This window comes from Rhipicephalus microplus, chromosome 1, assembly GCF_043290135.1.
Source record: "Rhipicephalus microplus isolate Deutch F79 chromosome 1, USDA_Rmic, whole genome shotgun sequence".
In the NCBI taxonomy this organism is placed as follows: Eukaryota; Metazoa; Arthropoda; class Arachnida; order Ixodida; family Ixodidae; genus Rhipicephalus; species Rhipicephalus microplus.
Window position 1 is genome coordinate 264,839,009 of NC_134700.1, and position 23,815 is coordinate 264,862,823.

The 23,815-nt window shown below is 45.4% G+C and overlaps 1 protein-coding gene across 1 annotated transcript; it reads left to right on the plus strand.

The window, feature by feature from the left end:
* The first annotated feature begins 19,103 nt into the window (after positions 1-19,103).
* LOC119177884 (THAP domain-containing protein 2-like) lies at positions 19,104-20,769 on the plus strand. The gene is made up of 3 exons (XM_075868608.1): positions 19,104-19,373; positions 19,530-19,728; positions 20,056-20,769. The coding sequence occupies exons 1-3, from the start codon at positions 19,303-19,305 to the stop codon at positions 20,767-20,769; spliced, it is 984 nt and encodes a 327-aa protein (XP_075724723.1). The 5' UTR covers positions 19,104-19,302.
* Positions 20,770-23,815: the final 3,046 nt, after the last annotated feature.

The window sequence follows — 23,815 nt, forward strand, 5'->3', positions numbered from 1 at the left end:
GCTTACATACTAAGAATATCGCTCGTTGTAATGTCTCACGCGGCAGTGTTGTCCCAAAGAGACGAAACGGTACAGGCTGTCAACGAAAGCGTCAGGTTCGATCCCGTATTAGTGACTGGACCACACACACGCTCATAACGCTTGCGCCTTGAGAACACACGCACGCGCCAGCAACAGCCACTTTCTTTGCAGTGCAGAAAGGTGGACGCACACAGACGCGCGCGCCTCAATGCGATGTAATAACAGATATTTGAAGTGTTCAGTGTGCTCAGTACTCTCAAAACACGTCGAAAGAAGTGCTCAGCAGAAACGCGATGAGAATGCAGAGGCCCCTAAAAAGAAATGGACGTTCTATTGAACGCCCACCGAGGTCATCGATTCGCGCGAGTTTTAAAGAAAAGCTGGAAAGAAAGCAGTGAACATTCTGTTTTCACGCGTGTTCTTGCCTGCACATGCACGTGTGCCCTGTACAAAATCGCGGGACCCGTACTTATCGCTGCCGTGCAAACGAGAGCGCTGTATAGATCGAGTTGCTGCTTATCGACTCGCGTTCCGTTGCTCAGCTCAATCCGAAACGCAATTTCGAAGACATTTTTTCTCGCACTCGCTGCTTCCTTTTTGTAACCTCTTTGTTCGCTGGAAACTCGCTATCTCCTTTACTCAGCAGCTTTGAAGCCCCCGAGCAGGTATAGAGGCGTATTAGAGGACGTTCTGTGAACCGAAGGCGGGCATTCGCCCTGTTTTGCTTGTTCGGAACTGGCGCAGCCTGTGGGAGGGTTCAGGTACTCTTAGAAAATTTTCGGTTTGGTGCTTAACGCAGGAGACATGGGCGTGTGTACGATGCATTGTTTGTCAGACTTGTTCGTCTTTCTTTGACACTCTGCCTATAGCTGACGAGTACAGTTCCACTAGACACTTCAGTAAATAGAGCGATTTCAAAAATAATCGTGATTCTTCATGGAACGAAGCAAGCGTCTCAAGCTACAAAAAGCTATTGAGCGCACAAAAGTACACTTTACTAAACACATACCCTACAAAATGTGACAATATAGTTTGAATATAAAGGTAATTTTTAAAACGCTTATTATGTGCTGTGAACGGGCAGAAAGTAGACCGTAATGAACAGATTATTTCCATCAATGTAATCTAACAGTTTCGAAAAGGTCGTCTGTTGGAGAAAAAATTCAACCTGTATATTAAAGCCGCTACTGTATTTACAAGCAGTGCCGTAACTAGACGAGTTGGGCAAGGGAAGTTCTGGCACTTTCCAAATTTTTGTTTTGTTTTACCGTTTCAGGTAATACTTAAGTCTAAGTACTTACATTGCGTCCACATCAACCATTAGTTGGCAAATCAAGCCGTTCTACACATAACCCCCCCCCCCCCTCGCCAAAATTCCTAGGTTCGGTCGTGTTTGCAAATAATTTTCGCAAGCAGCGTTTAAAAACACCATAAGCAGTTAATTACACATCAGGAGAACGAAGAAAGTCGACCTATTTTGGTGACAAGTGAGATTAAGTACAGGAGAGAAAAAAGTGCATGTCGAATCGACTCTATACCGTATGCTTTGAGTTACAAATCAATTAGACTAAAGAGAGAGATAAATAGAGAGAGATAGAAAGAGAGGGAGAGAGAAATAAAGAAGTGTCTATGCAAATCAAATATATACAGAGGCTTATGCCTCAGCAGAAAGTAGTCTTCAGAACGTTGAGCAGGCTCGTTAAAAACCGATAACTCATTTTCATCAAAGCTGTCTCTATTTCTCGAGCCGCATTAAGAATGCAAATTTTAAACTACGCGTCGTTTTTCTTTTGCTTTATATTCTGCATTTCATTTCTTCTCCTAATACGGCGCTCTTTACGCGAATGCTGCAGAATATTCAGGCGTTGGCTAATTCAGTTCCACGAAAAGCTGTTCTGGCTGATTTTCAAATAAAAAGAGGCGATCGCTCAAAGGGAGGGATGAATTTCGCCCGGCCTGCGTAGTTCTTGAAATCGTCCGTTCAGCTTTTTTGGGAATAAGCTTTGAGCTCGGATTTGCTGTGAGGGCTGAATGTATTCTACTGCCTTGTTCGGAATCACGGCTTATATTCAAAGCCACGACGGTCGCCTTTGAATGGGACGGCATATACAATAAAGCTCCTCCTACACGCACAGGATTTGGTTCACGTATAATGCCCCACTCGGAGAGCAGTGGTGGTGGTCAGGCGAGTTTTCCCTGCTACGGCACGTAGTTATTGAGTTTTTCTTGTGTGCGTCCATCCTACGGATAGTGCTGACAACCACTGTTTCATTAATCTACGATGTTGCTATGGGAAGGTATTTTACAGCGAAAGCTGGTATGAGATCAGAACTCGGAACACGCGCGGCGCCGTAGTTGTCCGCCGCTGCCGCCGCCGGTGTCCGTAACTAATATCACGAAATAAGAAAAAAAAACCTAGCACCAAGAACACAGTGAGGCTCGAACCCGGGTCCACTGCGTACCAGCCCAGTATTCTACGACAGGGCCACGCCGGTGCTTTCTTTTTCTTTAATGAATGACATTATCACCAGTAAAGTACACAGAACATACTTCATCAGAAGTCAGGCAAACACGGGACTCATTCGCAAACTTGCCTTAGACAGGATTGATGTCGGGAAAGGAACTGCGTTAATATGGGCAATAAAGCGTATTAGAAGAGCAAAGGAGCAACGAGGCGTCACACAATGCGAATAGCGTAACGAGTTGGTCGTCCGACGCTCCAACCCATTAAAAAAGTTGGTTTTGGTCACCTAATAACTGTTGCGCATACCCAGGTCAGGTATAATTCCTCATCGTCATCAGTCACTGCATGCACAATTGGCACAAAGTTCCTCGCAACTGTTTAGCGGATACAACGCTCCTCAGAATAATAACAAAAATAGCATAGCAAATGCTGGTCGACTATACCCAGAAAAATATTATTATTAATGCTGTAGTGGGTACTCAGCAAATGGGCTTGTAGCAGTTACCCAATAAGTGTTTAGAAAAAGCCTCTGAAAGGCCGCTCTTCTAGCATTTGCTGTGACTGTGCGGCGCCTTCCGCGAATGCCTGGCGTTTCTTTTCTATTGTTAGATGTATGCGACGCGTTACACGTGTAATCACTGCCTTGAGCCGCATGCAGCACTGGAGTATGGAAAAAATATTTACGAAATCGGTCTGTTAGGCTTGAGCGCCCGACACGAACCGTACAGCTTATTCTGTTGTGTACAGTTTTTTAGGATTGCACAAAATCCTTCTTTTTCTCGATCCACCAATAATAAAACTAGAATCTTCGACGCCATATTTATATGTAAAGAAAGTCTGATGCGCCTCACCTTTAATCATATCAACGACAGCTATCAGTGTCGCCGCAATCCGTGTAAAGTGAGTACTGCTTGTCCTTTCACTTTTTGTTCTCAGGGCACAAGTTCGCCCAATAACGAATTTCGTCTTTATAGTCTAGTAGTCCGAGTGTCGTCTTTTGCGCAACCACGACCACGTGGCAATATTTGCAGGGTACCTCGTCATACTAATGCAGTTTCGCCGTTGAACATGACTTCCCAAAGCTTGAGAAGGCATTTCAGCCTATGCTAGTAATTCAATGTGCCTCTGAGAACCGAAGGTGCTAACCGCTGAGCTATCGCTCACCAACATTTCTATAGACTGTTGCAGCCCGTTGCTGTGCAGCGTGCAGACTCTGAGGATACGGGAACGGGAGAATGTTACACTGGACGAGATTTGAGCCCTGCGCAACGCATGGAGATTATCCTTCAAAACGTGGCACGCAGCGCGTTAGCTTCAAATTCTGATGGCTAACATATTCTGTGACGACGCACGCTACCGAAGCCACCATAATGTGCGAGCAGCCAAGCATCTCACCTTCGCCCCTCAGCGCCCTGGTCACGTTACTGTTCGATGCCGAGCTAGCACTGGACCAATTAAACTAAATTACGACACACTGACCTGCGCAAGTCAACTTTCGCGTCCGGAAATTTGGAACCACGCAATTCACAGCCAGAACCATTAAAAAAAAGAGGCAAAAGAGGAGGACGAAGGAGGGGAAAACAGGAACGCGGCAGTGCGTGGCACGACCTTTCTTTGTTATTACCGCACAAGCAGACTTGTCTGCCACGCTCCAACTATCGTCGAGAATAATTATAACGTATTTGGGAGTTAAGCTTCATGCACGCTCTGTAAGCCGTGAAAGAGGTTTCCAAGTAACCGCAGACTGAGTGTTTGGGTTTCCTCACGATTATCTCATTACTAAAGGGGCACGTGCGCCTCATTTCGAAACATTTCGCTTCGCTCCTGTTTTTGCGTAAGGATCCATGTCGACACGATCGTCTACCGAAATGCCACGCGCGTGTTATGTTATCCGGGGAGGGTAACGTTGCAGACATGAATGCAAACACTGCACTTTCTACAGCGAAGCTGCAGTTGTAGCTTGCTGTAGCTTGCCGTAGTTTGTGTGGTGTCACCAGAGACCTCCTTATAACTTGGCATGTGCAACAGGAATTAGGCAAGCTCCATTGCTATGTGAACACGAGCGAGTGTCAAACAAAAAGAGTCACGTGGAAAACAGAGAAAAAGGACGAGCTAGAACATAAAGAGACAGAGAAAGAGAAAGAAAAAGAAAATAGACTTGCATTATATATATATATATATAAATATATATATATATATATATATATATATATATATATATATATATATATATATATATATATATATATATAGAGAGAGAGAGAGAGAGAGAGAGAGAGAGACGAAGATATCACAAAGTATACCATATTACCATATTACACCATCTACCACTAACGGGAACCTTGTGTAGATGCAGTGGAGCTATCGCTTACACTGGCGGCAACGTTGATGCTCATCGCGGCGTGGCGCAGATGAACCTGGAGAGGCGCAAAGCACGCAATGATGAACCGGAGTTTCTTACTGGAACGCACCAGTCGCTGCTTATGGGCAGTGTGAGAGAGAAGATTCCCATTGGACACAGAGACCGGCAGTAGTCTGTATAGTTGCCGCACATGCCGCGAATTCTTATTGTTCAGCAACACAAAGGAGAAACCTCCCACCAACACCACCTTGGAGGTCAAGTGAGAGAGAAAGAATATAAGGAAGGCAGGGAGGTTAACTAGAATAAGTCTAGTTTGCTACCCTACACGTAAGGGGAGGGGAAGGAGAGTGCGAAAAAGAGAGGAGGAGATGGACATTGCTAACAACACACAGTGCAGGGTTTCACAGGTAGTCACTCACTGATGTTGCTCTCAAGAATCGTAGAAGGGTTGGTGTGGCTTTCTGAGCTGATTTACTTGAAGGCCATGCAGCCAAGATCTTCTCCCGAGTAGAGGGATGATCACCCAGTCTGGAGAGTCCGGCGAACTTCTTTAAAGTCGGGACAATGGCACATGACGTGGTTGAGAGTGCCTACGCAATAGCAGTTATCACAGTTGGGGGAGTCAGCCATGCCAATGCGATAACTGAATGAACCGGTAAAGGCTACGCCTACCCACAACCGACACGGCAATGTAGCGTCACGTCGCGATGTCTTTGATGGCAGCTGTAATTTGAGTAATGAACGAAGGTTCTGTGGGCCTTGAGTAGAGTTCAGTGAAAGATTATAATGCATAAGTGTGGCATTGCGTAAGTGTGACCTGTGTACGGTTGTGCAGCGTGAGTAGTAGTTTTTTTTTTCAATAAAGAAACTCGCTAGCAGACGCTGCTTGCGTCGGCGTTGAAAGGCGAGACAGGGGGAGGGGACGTGCATGCGCAATGACGTGTTAACGGCACTGGGAGGAATACCTAGAAAAGAGAGAAGGGGAGCGAGCGTAAGAGAAGAGAGAGGGAGAGGGGCGCACATGCGCAGTAAGGGAGGTCACGCCGCACACCGGATTGAGCTCGACCATAAGGTGATTCGCATCTAAAACAGAGCAAGACATCAATAGAAAGGAAGAGAAACTTTGAGAGCGAAAAACAGAGAGAAATAACGAGCAAGAAAGAGAAGAAATAACTAAACAAGAAAGCACCCCCACTTGCACTCTTCCTTCAGTGGTTTGGAGCCACGAGGGAGAAGCTACCATACAGATTTTTTTTTTTTACTTACTGCCAGCCTTACTGACGACTGCTCAGTTCTGATTGCACACTTATGTCAAAAGCTCAGAACAGTTTCACACACACACACACACACACACACACACACACACACACACACACACACACACACACACACACACACACACAATAGTAGATTCAACGTACCTTGGAGCTAATCCGATGCCTTGCTGCAGCCATGTTATTCTCTTTAGTTATGAATAAATTAGGCCCGCTGTCCCACCGGAAGCAGTATAAATGCCCAGCGATATCTATATGGCTCAATGGTGTGAATGTCCCGCACATTCCAACCCAAGCCACGGCATCATGTATCCGCTGTGTTTCAAACCACTTCCTCCGAGAATACTTCTAATCTACGTACCTTGGAAATCAATATTATGCGATGCTTGCCGATGAAATCTGACTGCAGTGTGTTGTATTTTTTCAATTGAGCTAGACATCACGAACTGACGTTAGATATATGTACAAATGCACTCACAGATATACGCTAAACAGCCGCAGATGTTTTATGTAGCCGGTTGTTTACATTTGTGTAACGATGTCAACGTTAACATGGATATTAGCAACACCAAAAGCGGTAAGGAGATATGAAGCACTGGTGCTCGTGAGGAGGGCAGTAGCTCTGGACATCGCTACAGAAATCAATTTCAGTGGATGGCGCCTAACTGCAATTGACGTTAACCCGATGTTACGGCTGTGTCATATGAGTACATATGTAATGTTTATAAAATTGAATAGCCAGCACTGCAACAAGTGATGTTTCACGACGATCTATTTGAAGAGTAGTTTCGAGGCCAGGCGTGGGTGGCTCTGTGGTCGAACACCTACTGGGACCGTGACATTTATTCTTTGCTCAAGCGTTAAAATTACCCATGTCCTTTACTCATGCGTTAAAGTTACCCATGTCCGTTCTCGCCGTTCCTGGGGGAACGCTCAATCCCCTGCGGCACACACCTGCCCGCGTGTATGCGCCACATGTCTGGCGGAAATGACTTGACGACGCATGCGAGAGCATTGCGACATTATTCATGTCATCACCAGCGAGTAATATTCGTCAGAACGCGCTATCTTACCATACCTATTCTTGGTTTACCTCAAGTTAAGGGGGTGATTACGAGAGCACCCAGACGTATACGTAGATAGATAGATAGATAGATAGATAGATAGATAGATAGATAGATAGATAGATAGATAGATAGATAGATAGATAGATAGACAGACAGACAGACAGACAGACAGACAGACAGACAGATAGATAGATAGATAGATAGATAGATAGATAGATAGATAGATAGATATATAGATGGACAGATAGATAGACAGACAGACAGACAGACAGACAGACAGACAGACAGACAGACAGATAGATAGATAGATAGATAGATAGATAGATAGATAGATAGATAGATAGATAGATAGATGATAGATAGGTAGATAGATAGATGATAGATAGATAGATTATAGAGAGGTAGATAGATAGATAGATGATAGATAGATAGACAGATGATAGATAGATAGATGATAGATAGATAGATAGATAGATGATAGATAGATAGGTAGATAGATGATAGATAGATAGATGATAGATAGATGATAGATAGGTAGATAGATAGATATATAGATGATAGATAGATAGACAGATAGAAAGATAGATAGATAGATAGATTATAGATAGGTAGATAGATAGATGATAGATAGATATATAGATAGATAGATAGATAGATAGATAGATAGATAGATAGATAGATAGATAGATAGATAGATAGATAGATAGATAGATGCTCAAAGTGCCTGCAGTATACAACGAAATGCTTCGCATTTATTACCAGGGTCATCAAAATTGCTGTTTATTATGTTCGAATAAACCGACGCTGGTAGGGGCAAGTTATGCTGAGTGTGCTGCATGCTCCCACAGAAAAACAATCTCGCACATTTCTTTCTCAAAAAAACGATTCATCCGTTCGGCCGTAAGTCAGCGCACTGTGGTCTGAAGGAATACGGGTTTTTACGTAGGTACAATTACGGGTTGTACGTATACGTGCAAAAAGAAAACAACGAGAAAAACTTGCCGCAACAAGTAATAACACAGAATTGTAATAGCTAAATGATAGGTAATGTTTACGGGCGCTGATTAATGCCGTCCTTTGTAGGCTAAATAACATAATTAAAAATGATTACTCACTATTTCACAGTGTCCAGCAAAAAATTATTGTAATTTTAAGAGTTTCGCAAATACGGCCGTGCTACCAAGATGTTAACCACAACCTCGGGTTTTCGAGCGTTATGCAAGCATAAACTATGCTACGGTGTTTTTAGAATAATCGAAAAGTTTTTCGAAGACAAAACAGCGGTGATAGTATACAAATTCCTTGCGCTACTCGGAGAGCCCACCACAGTGAATACGTTGCTGGGCTCCTGACCAGAAGATCGGTTCCCGCTTTTCGATGGAGGCTAGATGGCAGAAGGCCGTGCATACTGTGCAATGGCAGTGCACGTTAAACAGCATCAATTGGTGCGTATTCCCGGAGACTTCGACTACGGCATCCATCATAAATACATCGTGGTCTGGACGTAAAATCCCGGTTATTATGTCGTATACCCCATGGGTAGCGACGCTATACTGTCAACAAAAAAAAAATAAGCTTATTAAAAAAAGTGAAGTCAGCGTTTGCCGAAAAAGAAAATGCCACTTTTGGTTTGCATGACACATGTTGCAAATATCACGATCGTTTTCATGCTATACTACTAGCTTTAGGTGACCTGAGAGTATAAATACCTAACAAAACGTATACGAGCAAGCACACAAAGGCGGCAGAGGTACGCCACCAACTGGTCAGGGCGTGGCCCACGACTCGTGGAAACGAGAGTCTCAACAGCCCAGCTTGCATTCTAACCACGTCTGCTCTATAACAGGGTAGATGCAACGTTCCCAACGATGCCAGCGGTGAGGGTCTATTTGCGTGCGGGCGTGCGACCGATCGCCACGGAGCTCATCAACGTGCGCAAGTGCCCTTCGGCGCTTAAGCTCATCGCTGTCTCTCGAGATGAGGGCATCCCCTTCGCCGGTTCACGGCGGTACGTGGGTTGTCTACTGCGGCTGATTACTGGACCGTTGCTCCCCCACCCCCCAGGGCGAGTACTTGACTGTTTATCAGGGTAGAGCGGGTTGCTCTCGTTTGATGGAAGGCTGCGGAATGGACAAGACAAGAAAGAAAAGCAAACAGCGCACACTTTAACAAAGACAGACAAAAGGACACGAGGTACTGGCAGTTCCTAAAGTGTGCACTGCTGGTCACAAAGAGTAACTGACTGGATCTCATGAGAAGACAAACCTCTGAGGGGAAGACAGAAAGTTAGGTGGACAGATGAGATAAAAAAAGTTCGCTGGTATAACTTGGCAGCAGAAATCATAAGACCGGTTCGATTGGCGGAACACGGGAAAGGCCTTTGCCCTCCAGTGGAAGTAGTTAGGATGGTGATAGTGATGATAATGATGATGAAATGCGGCCACAGCGGTCGGGTTGCGATCCCACGACCTTCAGTTGAGCAGGCATCCACAATACCACAAGACCAGGGGTTGTCAAGCATGTTGGTCCCACCGAACCCTGTTAAGCTCCATTAAATGCCCAAGACCCCCCTCTACCACCCCCGCTTTTACGCAAGCATTTTTCATTCGGTTCACACTACATTCAAGTGCGATGAATTCAGAAGCAAGGACATACAAAAGATTTATTCACCGACTTGTCCCGGCGCTCCCTTTCCTCGCACCAACGAAATCGCGTGAGCAATGAAGGTTGCTTAGATCGATCGCACCTCGGTTACGCCATCCACGTGTCTTAGAGAGTGCGGAACCAAGGCAAATTTGTCAGTGATACGCGAAACCCCGAGGAGTGGCCCGTGGAACTCCCTTTGAGAAACCGCGCGCTATAGACTTCCAAGGCGCGTGGCGTTATGACTCGTGTTCGCGCCATAAAACAAGGCTTCAAGGACATTCGCGAGGCATAAAGAGTGAGCGAAAAACGAGAAGACAAGCAATGATTTACGGTGGTCCCCGAGTTTCACCAACACTGCGCTAATCGGATGAGATACAACCAGTGTCGTACACAAAAAATGTACAAACGTGTTATCCTGGATCGTAGGCCCGATAAGGCAGCTATAGTTTATGGCCCTGTAATTGGCTCACGCGCTTGACTCGCCAGCCACGGAACGCAACAGCGGCAGTGTTCGGTATAAAGTACCATAACTCTCGAGGAATCGCGAGCTCTTGCGCAAGCTATGAAAACGAGGTTCGGCTACTGTATACACTCGCACGTAGTATCGCTTTATCTTCCTTGGTGCTTGTCTGAGTGTGGATAGAAACCAGCACTATTGGTTAGAGTTCAGAATATTAAGGCGGTGCCAAAACTGGTATTTTTAGTTTTACTCGCAAATTTCTCACGCATTCAATTTCCACGTTTATTTTATTACAATAAATCAAGCATTCAACCCGCTACCATTTATGCCGGCTTTCTTCCATTCACTCAGTCAAACCTGGCTTTGGTGAAGTCACAATATATATATAGGTGACCTTGATTACGGAGATTAACGATTAAGCTTCCCGCGCGATCGCTTTTAATTTGTTTTCGGGTTAAGGCGGAATATATAGACGTGCTTAAAGTAATAATACAATCCCGGGTCAAAATTTACTTTTAGAGGTGACACGTTTAAGCCTATAGGTTGTGCTGATGGAAAAAGCGAACGCGCAAGCAGGAAGTCTTTAGGTTCATTACAAAACCTGTATTAAATTCACGTGCTTTAAATTCATGAATGCGTTGACCTTCAATGCTGAAATAGCTTGTATGCACCCCTATTTTGCGAAAGGATCCTGTGTTCTTTATTTCTCAGCAAAAAAAAAAAAGCCAGGTACGCGAGGAACGCACAGCACAGTGAAATATGGAGGAGGGGCCTTTCAGAACCTTTTTCTAAACACTCTTTGGATGTCTGCTGCAAGCACACTTGCTAGGTACCAACTACACCGCAAATAATCACAACTGTTGTGTAGTAGGCCGGCATTCACTATGCTATTCTTCGTCATTCTTCAGAAAAGCGTGGTATCCACGGCACAATTGCAAGAAATTTTTTATGCAGAATCACACCTCAAGTGGCTATGCGCCACTGTTGATAGGTGATCGAGAACTAGCTTTTGCAATGGGTTGGAGCTTCTTATGGCCCACTCGTCAAGCTATTGGCATTGTGTGGGGCCAGGTTGTTCTTTTGCTGTTATAAAACGTTATATTACTCATACTAACTCGATTTCTTTCCCGACATCAAGCCTGCCTAAAGCGAGTTTGTGACGGAGGTTTAAGCACTGGCGTGGTTTTGCGATAGAATGCTATGCTGAAACGCACCTGACCCGGGATTGAATACAGCTGTGTCCTTGGTGCTTTTACCAAGTTTTTTTAAAGAAGATAGTCTTTCTTGGGGACCTTCGACGGAAAAATTTTGGTCTGTCTGTCTGTCTGTCTGTCTGTCTGTCTGTCTGTCTGTCTGTCTGTACATTTGTCTGTTTGTCCGCCCTAACGATACATCAAACGGCACCAAACGGCCAACCCCATCCGCAGCGCCCACAAATATTGCTCAAGGTTTAGCGTTCATAGTTGTGCGATTGTCAATAAAAAAAACCAATTATTGCGCATATCTGAGGCGCCATAATAACACGTCTATGTTTTGTATGTCTCCTTTTATACGAGAAGATGCACACACAAGTAACTCTAAGGAGTGTAGCGTTTATCGCGCTGCGCTGGCAGTGCAACGCGATGCTCAAGAAGGTGCTTCCAACGCTTTGCTACGACGACACGGTGGTGGCACCTGCCCGTCGCTTTGCATTCTACATCTTATCACCTCCGAGACAGGCACGCATCTTTCTCCGCGGGCTGCACGCCTTCGTTTTTGAAGATAGCTGCCAGATGGCGCTCGTGTCTAACGTGCCTCGATGCGCTCGTTCGCCTCCGCTACATGCTTGAGGCACTCTAACGCAGCGCCTTCAGAATACCATTCACCGATTTTCTAGCGCAGAACATCCAATAAACGTTTTGTTCACTCTCTCCACACGCAGGACTATCGTCTTTTGACCTCATTTACAGTGTAACATGCAGATTCGGGCCAATTTTTTTTCTTATTTCGTGTGACAGTGTTTACGGACACCGGCGGTGGCGGACAGCACCGCACGCGAACCTTAAACTCGCTGTGATCTCATAACAGCTTTCGCTGTAAAATGATCGAGAGTGTGTTTTGAAAGTGGGCGAGTATCTAGAAATTATCGTGACTGCGCGCTGTGCTTCAACTATCTTTTCGCGTCATTCGCGTCGTCACGTTCCGTAAAAAAAAAGACAAAGCCAATTTTGCTCATAATTACTACTTTCTGAGAGAAGGGCCTCAATTATTATTAAATGCAGCTTTTATAATAATCTTCACTTTGAGTGAGAGAAAAGAACTAGTTGGCAGAAATTTGTTATAAAAAGTAAGCGTTTCTCTGATTTTTCTCTTGTGCCTTTGTGTCACTTACCCTCTTTCATTATAATATCCATAAGTGCCGAATAGTATAAAAATATTTATTGATTGTTGTTAAACATAGGAACGACCCCTTCTGTTTTAAGCATGCAAAACCCATAGACAGACAACAACAAAAAATAACTTACGTCAATTAGCCTAATCTATGCTGTCTTCTATGTTCAGCACGTCGAACGATATATCGGAATGGCAGACGGTGCCACACTACACAAAAAAAAGGCAAGTCCAATAACCCTACACCATTAATTAGCTGCCTAAGTCAACCCTGTATGCTTGATGTTTCTACTCGTATTTGTGATGCTGGCGTGCCTATATTTTGTTTTAATATTTTTGTTTTGTACGAAGCTGGGCGCTACAAAAGTGTGACGCAGAACGGCAATCAAAGGCTAAAACTACCAGAATGAAGCAACATCTAAATAAATCTTTGTGACGGTCAGTGATGAGTGACTACGTATGGGGTGGTTGCGGAGGGTAAACCATAACTTGATTTTTTTTTCCTTTATTGCTACCTTTGATTGATGAACGGGCGTCACTTAAAAACAAGAGAAAAAAGAAGCACGAAAGGCACACTCCTGAAGCGGAAGCCATGGAAAGAATCTTGCACGAAACTTGACCGCCTTATAGGTGGAGCGTAAAAGAAAGAAAATTTCGTCGTACGACATTGTTGAAGAAGCTGCCACCGTATAAGACATATTCTCCCGCCCATATTCGAAGCGAAGCAATGGAAGGAAACTTGTCAACTTCGAAAAACAGCAACATTCGCACTTGTCACAAGAATGAAATCCCCTAAAGTGAGAATGTAGTAGAAAACACTCAATAACATTGCGCAGACGGTCGGAATAGAAGTCTTTTCGCCTTTATTGTAACCTGCACTTTACGATATTGGCAGTGTGTCAAGAAGGAACTGGCAAGACGAATTCGTTGGAAAGAATTTTATATATAGGGGCGAAAATTCGGTTGAACCGGAGATGTAGTAAGCGGCATGCTTCCGCTTACTATATCTTACTTGTATGTAGAGATATAATCTGAATTGAATATAATAAAAATAATATTAAGGATCCTCTAGCGCGAGCATTCTGTTTGACAAAGGAAATTGCGAAAAACTTCAAGAGAGAACTCATCACTACAATTTTTAAAAAAGCTTTTGAAAACACAAGTATCACTTCTAGTAACAAAAAGAAAGCATCACGTAATTTCAATAAAGAAAATGGTTATGGAAAGGCTGGTATTTTATTGCAGCCACCATCAGCGAATGCTGCACAGCGACGAGCTGGGCGGACCAACTCAGGGCTGTCCAGAGGGCCCGTGTGGCGGCAGAGGGGCTTGGCCTCTCTGTCCCGACGTGGGAGCAGCCGGCATCAGTCCTGGACTGATTATTAGGACTTTCATTATTCATACCGTACCATGCCATCAGCAAATATGTCCGGCAATGCCCTGTTTGGCGTTACATAAGTCGGTTGCCAGATTTAAAGGAATTTGCCCCTGCAGTTCTGGCTTTTCCGTGTGGTTCCTATGTAATCCATTGTGTCTGTGTGGTCTTCTGATACAGTAGTTTCATTGAGCGGCCCGTGCGTGTTGCAGAAGTGTGAGCCCCCATCTTAGCTGTACGTTACATTTTAATAGTAACAGATTGGACTCTATCTTGCGTCGGACGCAGGGAAAATGCGTGTTCGGACTCGAAGTAGGGAACCCACGCGCAATGACGGATTTAGCGGGGGAAACTGAACGGCGTCACGAAACTCCGCACACAGCGGGGGCAGCATACATCTTTGTCTGTGAAGTATGAATACCTCCGTTGCTGTGCGCAGCAGTTCGTAGCTGTGCGGTGACCCAGGCGACTCGTGCTGATCAGGAACGCTGGCAAAATACTGACGCATCAGAATCAGCGCACAAAAATGGCAAAAAAAAAAAACAAAAAAAGCAAGGCTCGGGCTTCGTTCAGGGCTATATTAGACCCGGGTCTCGTATGTTTCGGCATAAAAGCGCGTGTACGCTGTTCGATTATGTTGTTTTGTGGGGTATGACGTCCTGAAGTGGCCCAAGTTATGTGATATGTCGTAGTTGAGGGCGCAGGGTAATTTAGGCCACCCGGAGTAGGTCAGCGTGCGCTGAAGTCGGAAACTACGAGATGTCTAGCATTTTGCTCCGTCGGTATGCTACACGTACTTCCAAGAAACTCTTTCTACAAGTGTCCACCATTATATTGAGTGAAAGACGTTCTTGAATGCCGTAAGGAAATGTTTGCAAGGTGGTACTGCTCCAAGAGCAATCATACACTGCTTACATTAGTGTATATAAGATGTTCACGTGTGTATCTATAGAGGAAAACATTTTGAGTATGCAGATACGCTCGCATGCCCACCACGCATTTTACCACCTGCGTGACTCCGAAGACTAGTGAACGTGACTACTGGGTCATTAATACCTCAGGAGCTGTTTTTCGAACCCTTGTAAATGCAAGATGCCGAGTGACTGTAATCACAGGAACGCCAATCGATGCAGCATTTTTGTGTGTGTGTGCTAGGCAAGCAATTGCAGATATTTAGCGTATGACAATTAGCCACACACGTTCAGTATACCACTTGAATGCCAATTTTATAGAACAATTTTTGATTATTTTTGCGGCAACCTTCATCTTTGTCATATTTCACCAGTAATTCATAGGTGGCCTCATTTGTCTAAGCACAAGCGTTCTCATCGTGCTCAAAAACGTGGAAGCACCCCGGCGGTGGAACTAAGAGCTCTAGGAAAGGTGATGATTACGAGGTTGATTTGCTGCTCGAACCTTTAAAACGGGGGAAGGGGGGTATAGGCACGGGCGTAATTAACCGAAAGTATACAGTGTACCAGTGGTGGAAGTTGTGACACTCTAAGGAGTTCTCAAAATACTGACTACAAAATATCTTGTGTGCGGCAGGTATCTTGACAATAACAGAAGAATGTACAGTGTCTCGTTTATGATCAAGGCATAACTGGCTGAAACCGACTGGGCCGGGCCCAAAACTTTCGGGCCCGGGCAGAGTACGGGCCTAATTAAAAAAAAAGCCCCCACCTCCCCGAAAGGAATCGTGAGGAAATGCGAAGGCATTTTTTTGCGCCGAGAGAGGGTACCGTTGCCGTCATACGTTCGCCATCACCGACTTCTGCCATCGCCTTGAGAAGTGCCCAGCCAGCGAATGGTCGAGAGTGAGGAGCGAGTGGACGGGAAGGGCACAAGCCTTCTCTGCTTGGCGTTGGTGCTTCACAGCGGCGTCTCGAGCACACATTTCCGGATGTTCTTGAGAGACGCCCAGCCAGCGAACGGTCAAGAGTGAGGCACGAGCGGACGGGAGAGTGGGGTGCAGGGAAGAGAGAGAGCGAAAGGCGAGAGAAAGAGAGGTGAAACACTGCACCTGCCCTCTCCTACCCTCTCGCACCACATGCTCCGGTTGCTAGGGGCGAGAATAAGTGCACCCACCCGTAGCTGTTGCTATGGGAGAGGGAGTGAGAGTGGAGAGATGACACCTGCTGGTGCGCGGACACCGCCGCGGACGACCCGGGATGCCTGACATAGCTCTACTAAGAAATGCATTCGCATTTTAAAACACTGGACCAGATCGGGTGGGTCGGAACATGAGGTATTCGAGCCGGGCCGGGCCCATCCAGTGCTCGTGCAGTGCAACCAGCCACGCAGTGCAAATCAATCCGTGCATTGAGGATTTACCTAATTTTCGTGGTGCATGTCCGTTCATAGCTGACCGCGACGACGACATGGCACGCCGACCTGGCGATGACGTGAATCGTCGACAAGCCGAGAACCTAGGGTGATTCACCCCTAAGTGAACTGGAACTAAGGTGAAAACAAATTCAAACAGCTTCACTTCGCACATACCATTGAAACAGCGAAGCCGATGATGAGGCTGGATGTCATGCTAAGGAATTTTTGTTTCGCAAGTCTTTGAGATATATGTGGTATCACTGCTTTTTATTAAATTTTCTTTGTTAAACGTTGGGGCGGTAGTATAGCCACATTTTAGTAATAGGCCTAGTGGTATACCTATTTCATTTCTTGCAATACAAGATGAAGGAGCAGAGAAAAAAAAGGCAGATCCCACGTACAGTGGGAATCGATAATATGCGAAGCAGGAATGAGAAAGGTTGATATGTCATTTTACAATCAGCACAACGTTACGAGGTAGAGGTAAATAATGCCGTACATGACTTCCGTGTTATTATTAAGATGTTTGGATGTGTTATTTACCTTCGTTATTTATTGACCTCACGTGATACCAAATTTATATGTGGAGCTAGCCAAATGGCCACGAGCACGCTATGAGCGTGGTATATTGTCATGTTCTTACATGACACGCGTGTAAGGATTATCATGTTTGCACCAGTCATACACCTTAGTCATCCATTGACGTCACGTAGCACCAAATTTCGTATATGTGGAGCTAGGAGCGCATAATGAAGGGCCCGATATACAACGTAACGCTGATGCGCGCGCACGCTGGTCGCAGCGGCGCTATGTTAGCAGAACTCGAGCACTCTATAGTCTGACGCCAGGTGCGACCGACGCGACCAGCGTTCGTCGGCGCGGCCCGACGGCAAGCGGCGCGAAACGCAACATGCTGCATTTCGCGCCGATGCGTTACACAGACAGCACTGCGCCTGCCTCTTTTCGTGACGGAGGGACGCTGGACGCACTGAAACACGCATGCGTCAAAGCAACGCGGCGCGGCGCGCTCGTATGTGGCAGGACCTGCGCCCGGCGTGGCAACGCCGGCGTGCACGCGCACCGCGTCACGTCGAAATGTATTGACGCCTTGACTGTGACATGTAGTCACGTTCTCACATGACACGCATCTCATGAGATCATTTTTGCACCAGTCACATACCTTCGTTATCCATTGACGTCACGTAATACCAAATTTGGCTTAAGTGAAGCTAGCGAAACGGCCGCGAGCGCCTTATGAGTGTGTTATGTAGTCATTTTGTTACAAGACACGCATGTCGTGATTATCATGTTTGTATGTGCCATTTACCTATCGTCCGTTCGCATCGCATAATACCGAGTTTCGTGCATGTGAAGCTAGCGAAACGGCCGCGAGCGCATGATGAGCGTAGCATATGTAGTCATGTTGTTACATGACACGCATCTCATGTTTATCATGTTTGCACCAGTATCATACCTTCGTCATCCATTCACGTCCCGTAACAGCAAATTTGGTATAAGTAAAGCTAGCGAAACGGCCGCCAGCGCATCATGAGCGTGGCATGTAGTCATGTTGTCACGTGACACGTATCTCATGAATATCATGTTTGCATCAGTCACATACCTTCGTCATCCATTAAGGTACCGTAATACCAAATTTGGTATATGTGACGCTAGCGAAATGGCCGCGAGCGCATCATGAGCTTGGCATGTAATCATGTGGTTACATGACACCCATGCCATGATTTTTATGTTAGGGTCTGTCGCATGTGTTCGCCATGCAATCATGTCATACCATACCAGGTTTGCAATATGCCATGTGAACGAAACCACCGCAAGAGCTGCAAGACAATGGAATGTAAATCATGACACTCATGACACCCATGTCATGATTTTCATGTTGTGACTAGTCAAATATGTTCTTCATACAGTAATGTTATGCCATACCAAGTTTGGTATTGATACCATTGTCGAAACGGCCAGGAGAGCTAAAAGTCATATGCGGCTGGATAGATAGATAGATAGATAGATAGATAGATAGATAGATAGATAGATAGATAGATAGATAGATAGATAGACAGATAGATAGATAGATAGATAGATAGATAGATAGATAGATAGATAGATACGCTCAAAGGGGCCGAAGTTCACTAAGAAATGCTTCTTATTTAAGAAAATTGGCCCCGTATCTGCATGATAAACTGCAAATGTCGTCGAAAGACGATAATCTTGCACCTAGAGAGAGTGAACAAAACGTTTATTTAATGTTGTGCGCAAGGAAATCGGTTAATGGTATTCTGGAGGCGCTGCGCCAGAGTGCCCCAAGCGTGCAGCGGAGGTGAACGAGTGCATCAAGTCACGTCACACGTGAGACATGAGTGCTATCTGGCAGTTATCTTGGAAAACGAAGCGCGCGGCGTGCGCGCCCGTCTCGGAGGCGATAAAGTGTAGAATGCAAGGCGACGGTTAGGCGCCACCACCGCGTCGTCTTAGCAAAGCGTTGTTGCCTCTTCGTGCAAGCGTTGCATCGGCAGCGGAGCCCGATAAGCGCTGCGGTCCTTAGAATTAGTTATGTATGCCTTTTCTAGTAAAAGACACACATACAGAATATTGACGTGTTATTATGGTATATATGCGCAATAATTGCTTTTTAATTGACAATTGCACAAGTATGACCGCTAAAGCTTGAGAAATGTTGGTGGGTGCTGCGGATAGGGTAGGTCGCAAGGAGGTTTAAAAAAAACTTCTGGAGTGGAAGCGCCTGCCCTCTGGTGACGCCGACGGCCGCCATGTTGCTCCAGGCAAAAAACGTGCCGTCGGTCGTTTGGGCCCCCGCCGTTCGCGCCACTGAACAACAGTTGTCGCGTTTGTCCCTCGTTCTTTTGTTCTGTGCGGATTTCGTGCAGTTCTAAAGGAAGTTGACACGATTCCGGACGTTATGGTGAGCTCGTGTGTCGCCTTCGGCTGCACTAATCGTGCGAAGCAGAAGCCAGGAATCACTTTTCACGTGTAAGTACGCGGGAAAAAGCGCTTTCAATCGCTTGTCTCCTTCGGCGCGCTACCTCATTCGAGAAGCGCGGTTTCAGCTGAAAACTTACTTTCATTAGCATTTTTCAGCTGGCGAGTAGAAGTTGAATAACCTATTTTGTGCGTGTGGTACCGCAGGTTTCCGAAAGACAAGACGCTGCGTGACGCATGGCAGCGTGCTGTTCGGAGGGATGGCTGGGAGCCTAAGAATGCGGACGTTCTCTGCTCGGAGCACTTTGAAGCCAACTGCTTTGACAGGACGGGCCAAACGACCAGACTGCGACCAGGGAGCATTCCTACCATTTTTCCTGCGTTCCCTGCGCATCTCCAGAAACCAGTGAGTACCATCACGAATGTACATTTTCGTTACGGTAAATAGGCTATAGATTTCCGAATGTGTAGGCACAGTTTCTCGTTTCCTACGTGCTGTTCAAAATCACACCACTCTCTGACAAAGCGCACGTCACGTACACTTACTTGTCCAACTTTTTTTTTTCACTGTGCGTGCATAAATACGGGCACGCTGGCACGCTAAACTTCCGCACCGAAACTATAAAAAGATCCCCGAGGTAGTAATCCCGTTTCTAGTCAGTCTAAGCAGTGGGTGGGACCATTATACCCGGCTTCTGAACTTTGGAGCATAACTGATTTTTTTTTCTTGCAGGCGAAAAGAAAGCGAGAGGCCCCTAAGTGTCGGACTGCGCTGTCACCTCTCGTCAGTGCTGAGGCAGCGGTTGAAATGTCATCTGAGCCTTCTTCGCCGGCGAAGGATTGGTACCGTTCCAAGGCAGAGGAGTCTGCACAAGAGGTTCTCCAACTAAAGAAGAAAGTTAAGACACTGCAGCAATCCAAAAGAAGGCTAAGCAAGCGGTGTGATGCGTCAGAAAATTTGATCAAGGAGCTAAAAGAGAGGAAACTTTTGTCAGAAAACGGCCTTGAGGTCTTTGAAGCAACTTTCTCGCCTGAAATTCAACAGCTTCTTGTCCGAGCCCATGAAAAAACAAACAAGATGTACCCCCCAGAGCTACGTGCATTCGCACTCACTCTGCACTACTACTCTGCGGCAGCGTATGAGTATGTGCAGTCGAAATTTAACAACGCTTTGCCTTCGCAACGTACGTTGCGTGAGTGGTACAAATCTGTAAATGGCGATCCGGGTTTTACCTCTGAGGCTTTTGATTTTATTAAAAATTTAGCCAAAAGCCAGGACAAGCCCCTGATCGCAGCACTCATGATGGATGACATGGCCATCAAAAAACATGTTCAGCTTGTTGGGAAGAAAGTGGTAGGCTACATCGATCTTGGAACAGGTATCTCCGATGATAGCCTGCCCGATAGTTGCCTGCCCGAGAGCCTGCCCGAGAGTTGCCTGATATAACCTGCGTTTTGGGAATCAGGCCGTTTTCGTGTGAATTGTTTCTGTTTTATTGTATGTGCTTTTGGAAATTGTATAAAGCCTTGAATGAATAAAAACTCATATACCCCTGTGTTGCTTCCACCGTGAGCCTCATTTCGAGAATTGCAAGCGAATCCGCACTTACAGCAGCTAACCGTTGTAATGCATATTCGCTAATACGTAATCGCGTACGGCTCACGTGTAATATCGTAACTGACGGTTTTGTACAGATCTTGTTTATCTAACACGAAGAAAAAAATGCGAGTGAAATTAATTACACTAAGTGCCCCGTTTCATTCGAAAAAGCCGCCACGGAAGCGCGCTGGATACGTTGTCTGCGCTCTCTCTTGCCTGGAGCAAGATGGCCGCCAACCGGTTTCCCCGGCTTCACCCGCTTGCGTAGGCGTGAATAGGGGACCTCCACTCCAGAAGTTTTTTTTTTAAACCTCCTTGGTCGGTCGTTTGGAGCATCTTTTGGTGCTGTTTGGAATATTGTTAAGAGCCGACAAACAGAAAAATGTACAGACAGCCAGACAGACGGACCAAAATTTTTGCGTTGAAGGTCCCCACAAAAGACTATCGTCTTTAATAAAGGCGTTTCACATACCTCACAAAGACTTTTGCACCTCCATTTTGAAGCCACGAAGCTTCATGCGACAGTGATGTGACTGGTGTAACTATGACAACGCGCATGCCATCTGTTGGGCTAACTGTCGTCCTATTTTTAGTGGACATGGGCGTATCAGAGGGATTTACGCAATGCCCGTGGCGCATACCTATTTATTACTGCTATACGCGTTACAACGAATCCCAGGCGTAAAAGGCTCGACCAAGAACAACTTCACTATTAAAATTGCTCAGATCGAGGCAGTAATTACCAAGGGTGATTACCGGTGTTTACAAACGCGCAAGCCCGCAGATAAACTGGTTCGTTTAACAGTGCTAGTTTGCCGTACAGTAAGTACGGAAGAACCACAGCGTCATGGTCAACACGTGATTATATTAATGTGCAAGGCTTCTATCAGCGGCCCTCTCGTCACGTTACCGCTTCATCGTGCTACATGCCCAGCTGAAACGTTTGCGTGTCGGGACACATCAAACGAGGAACGGTAAAACCATGGCGCAATCGGTATATGGCATTAGCATCGCTGCAAAAACACCGTAAGAACCAAAAACTTTTTACCTAACCTAAAGGAAACAGTCCTCTTCGTGCGTCACGAAGGCATATCCCGAGGGTCTTTTACTTACGTTCCACTTTTCCCAGTAGGCAATGCGACGCTTATAGCCGAACGGTTCCCATCATGCCAATGATCCGGAAGAAATGCACTTAGGTGCAAATTGCGCCCAGGGCACTACGAAAAGAAAAGAAAAAAACGCCAAAAGATGAGCCAACACCGTATTGGGGTTAATGAGCACTCTTAGATTTGTATATATTTTTCTGTAACGAACACGTGTTCCGGCGCCTTACATACCGCTATTGCTATGACAGAGTCTGGAAAGAGGGATAGAAAAAGAGAGGCGGTAAAATATTCAAATGAGTGATCTTGGCATTTTGGAGGGGGGTACTTTCGTCAGTGTTTTATGAGTGCCCCGGGGCACTAATTGTCATAATTTGTACCTCGCATTAACGACAGTTTGAGATGTGCTTTACTTCTATAGCAAAAATTACCGAAGCGAAGTAGAACTGAAGTGCTACAAACCGCTTGTTGTTTCCTCTGACGTCATTATGAAACTAGGTTTTCTGTCAAACACTGTATTTTCACAAAATTTCTCTATGAACCCATATATATAAATATATATATATATATATATATATATATATATATATATATATATAGTGGGAGTAATAATTCAATGGGCCAGTTAGTCTTCGTGAAGGTATGGGATATGGCACAACGGGAGCGTTGTCAACAAGGATGAATATATTTATTTCCCAACAGTTTCGGGAGGGGTCCTCCCTTCATCAGGGGATGAGTTATAACTCATCCCCTGATGAAGGAAGGACCCCTCCCGTAACTGTTAGGAAATAAATATATTCATCCTTGTTGACAACGCTCCCGTTGTGCCATATCCCATACCTATATATATATATGAATGCTTGTAAGCTGAAACTGACTGCTTTCGGCCCAACGTTATTACTTAGCAGTTCTCAGTGTTAACTTTCATATGCCAGGTAGAGGCATTCGTTGCTTCACGTTCATTTGGCGCATTGACATACTTGCCTCAGAGAGAGAGAGAAAGATGCAAGCAAAGACAGGGAGGTTAACCATACCCACGTACAGTTTGCTCATTTTTTTATTCTCTTGTTTCCTTCACTACATATTCTTGCTTTTGCTGGTAGCTGTTCACAAGAGCTCAGAATACCGAACCCCTCACAATGCTAGGTCAGACGAACCCTGCAAAGAGGGGTTTCGTAATGAAACTTGGAAAGCTTTCTGAAACCGAATTTTTTTGTGCTTGGTTGAGCTTCGAGAACTTGCTGGGTAAAAAAGATTCATAAGCTCGTTCTTGACAGCGGCCTGAGACCAGGCAAGACGTGCTTTGAATGAAGTGGAAACAGAAAATGCAATGCAACATCTTTTTTTTAATCATGAGAGGGAATAGCGGCTCCATGCCTAAAATTCGTCAAACTAGGCGAGGAGTGTTCAGCCTCTCAGCTATCCGGTGCCACCCAAACGGCATCATCGGGATCCGGAGCATGACAGCCGCCCGAGCTATTAATAGATACAGCCCATTAGTTAGGCTTCAAACCCCGGAAACCTTCACCTGAAACTATCTGCGCTTCTCTCGTGCTCCAGGAAAGAGAAGCTTGCCAGAAATACCGTTCGCAAGACGTTTCGTAGGCGATCCGTGAACGTTAGCGCAAGCTTGAGGCAAAATTTGTGCAAGTTGTTTTTGATGTTCCTTCATTGAAATGATGTGCAGATGTTGATGTCTCTATGGCAGCACAGGCTACTCCATCTCGCATTGAAAACGATATAAAAGAAAAAAAAACAACACTAGATTTGTTACCCAGCAAAACATTAGG

Bases quoted from the DNA above. Each gene is read 5' to 3' on its own strand.
- LOC119177884 (XM_075868608.1), top strand. From the start codon at position 19,303: ATGGTGAGCTCGTGTGTCGCCTTCGGCTGCACTAATCGTGCGAAGCAG. The intron at 19,374-19,529 runs GTAAGTACGCGG...GTGGTACCGCAG, and splicing joins CCAGGAATCACTTTTCACGT to GTTTCCGAAAGACAAGACGC. The intron at 19,729-20,055 runs GTGAGTACCATC...TTTTTCTTGCAG, and splicing joins CTGCGCATCTCCAGAAACCA to GCGAAAAGAAAGCGAGAGGC.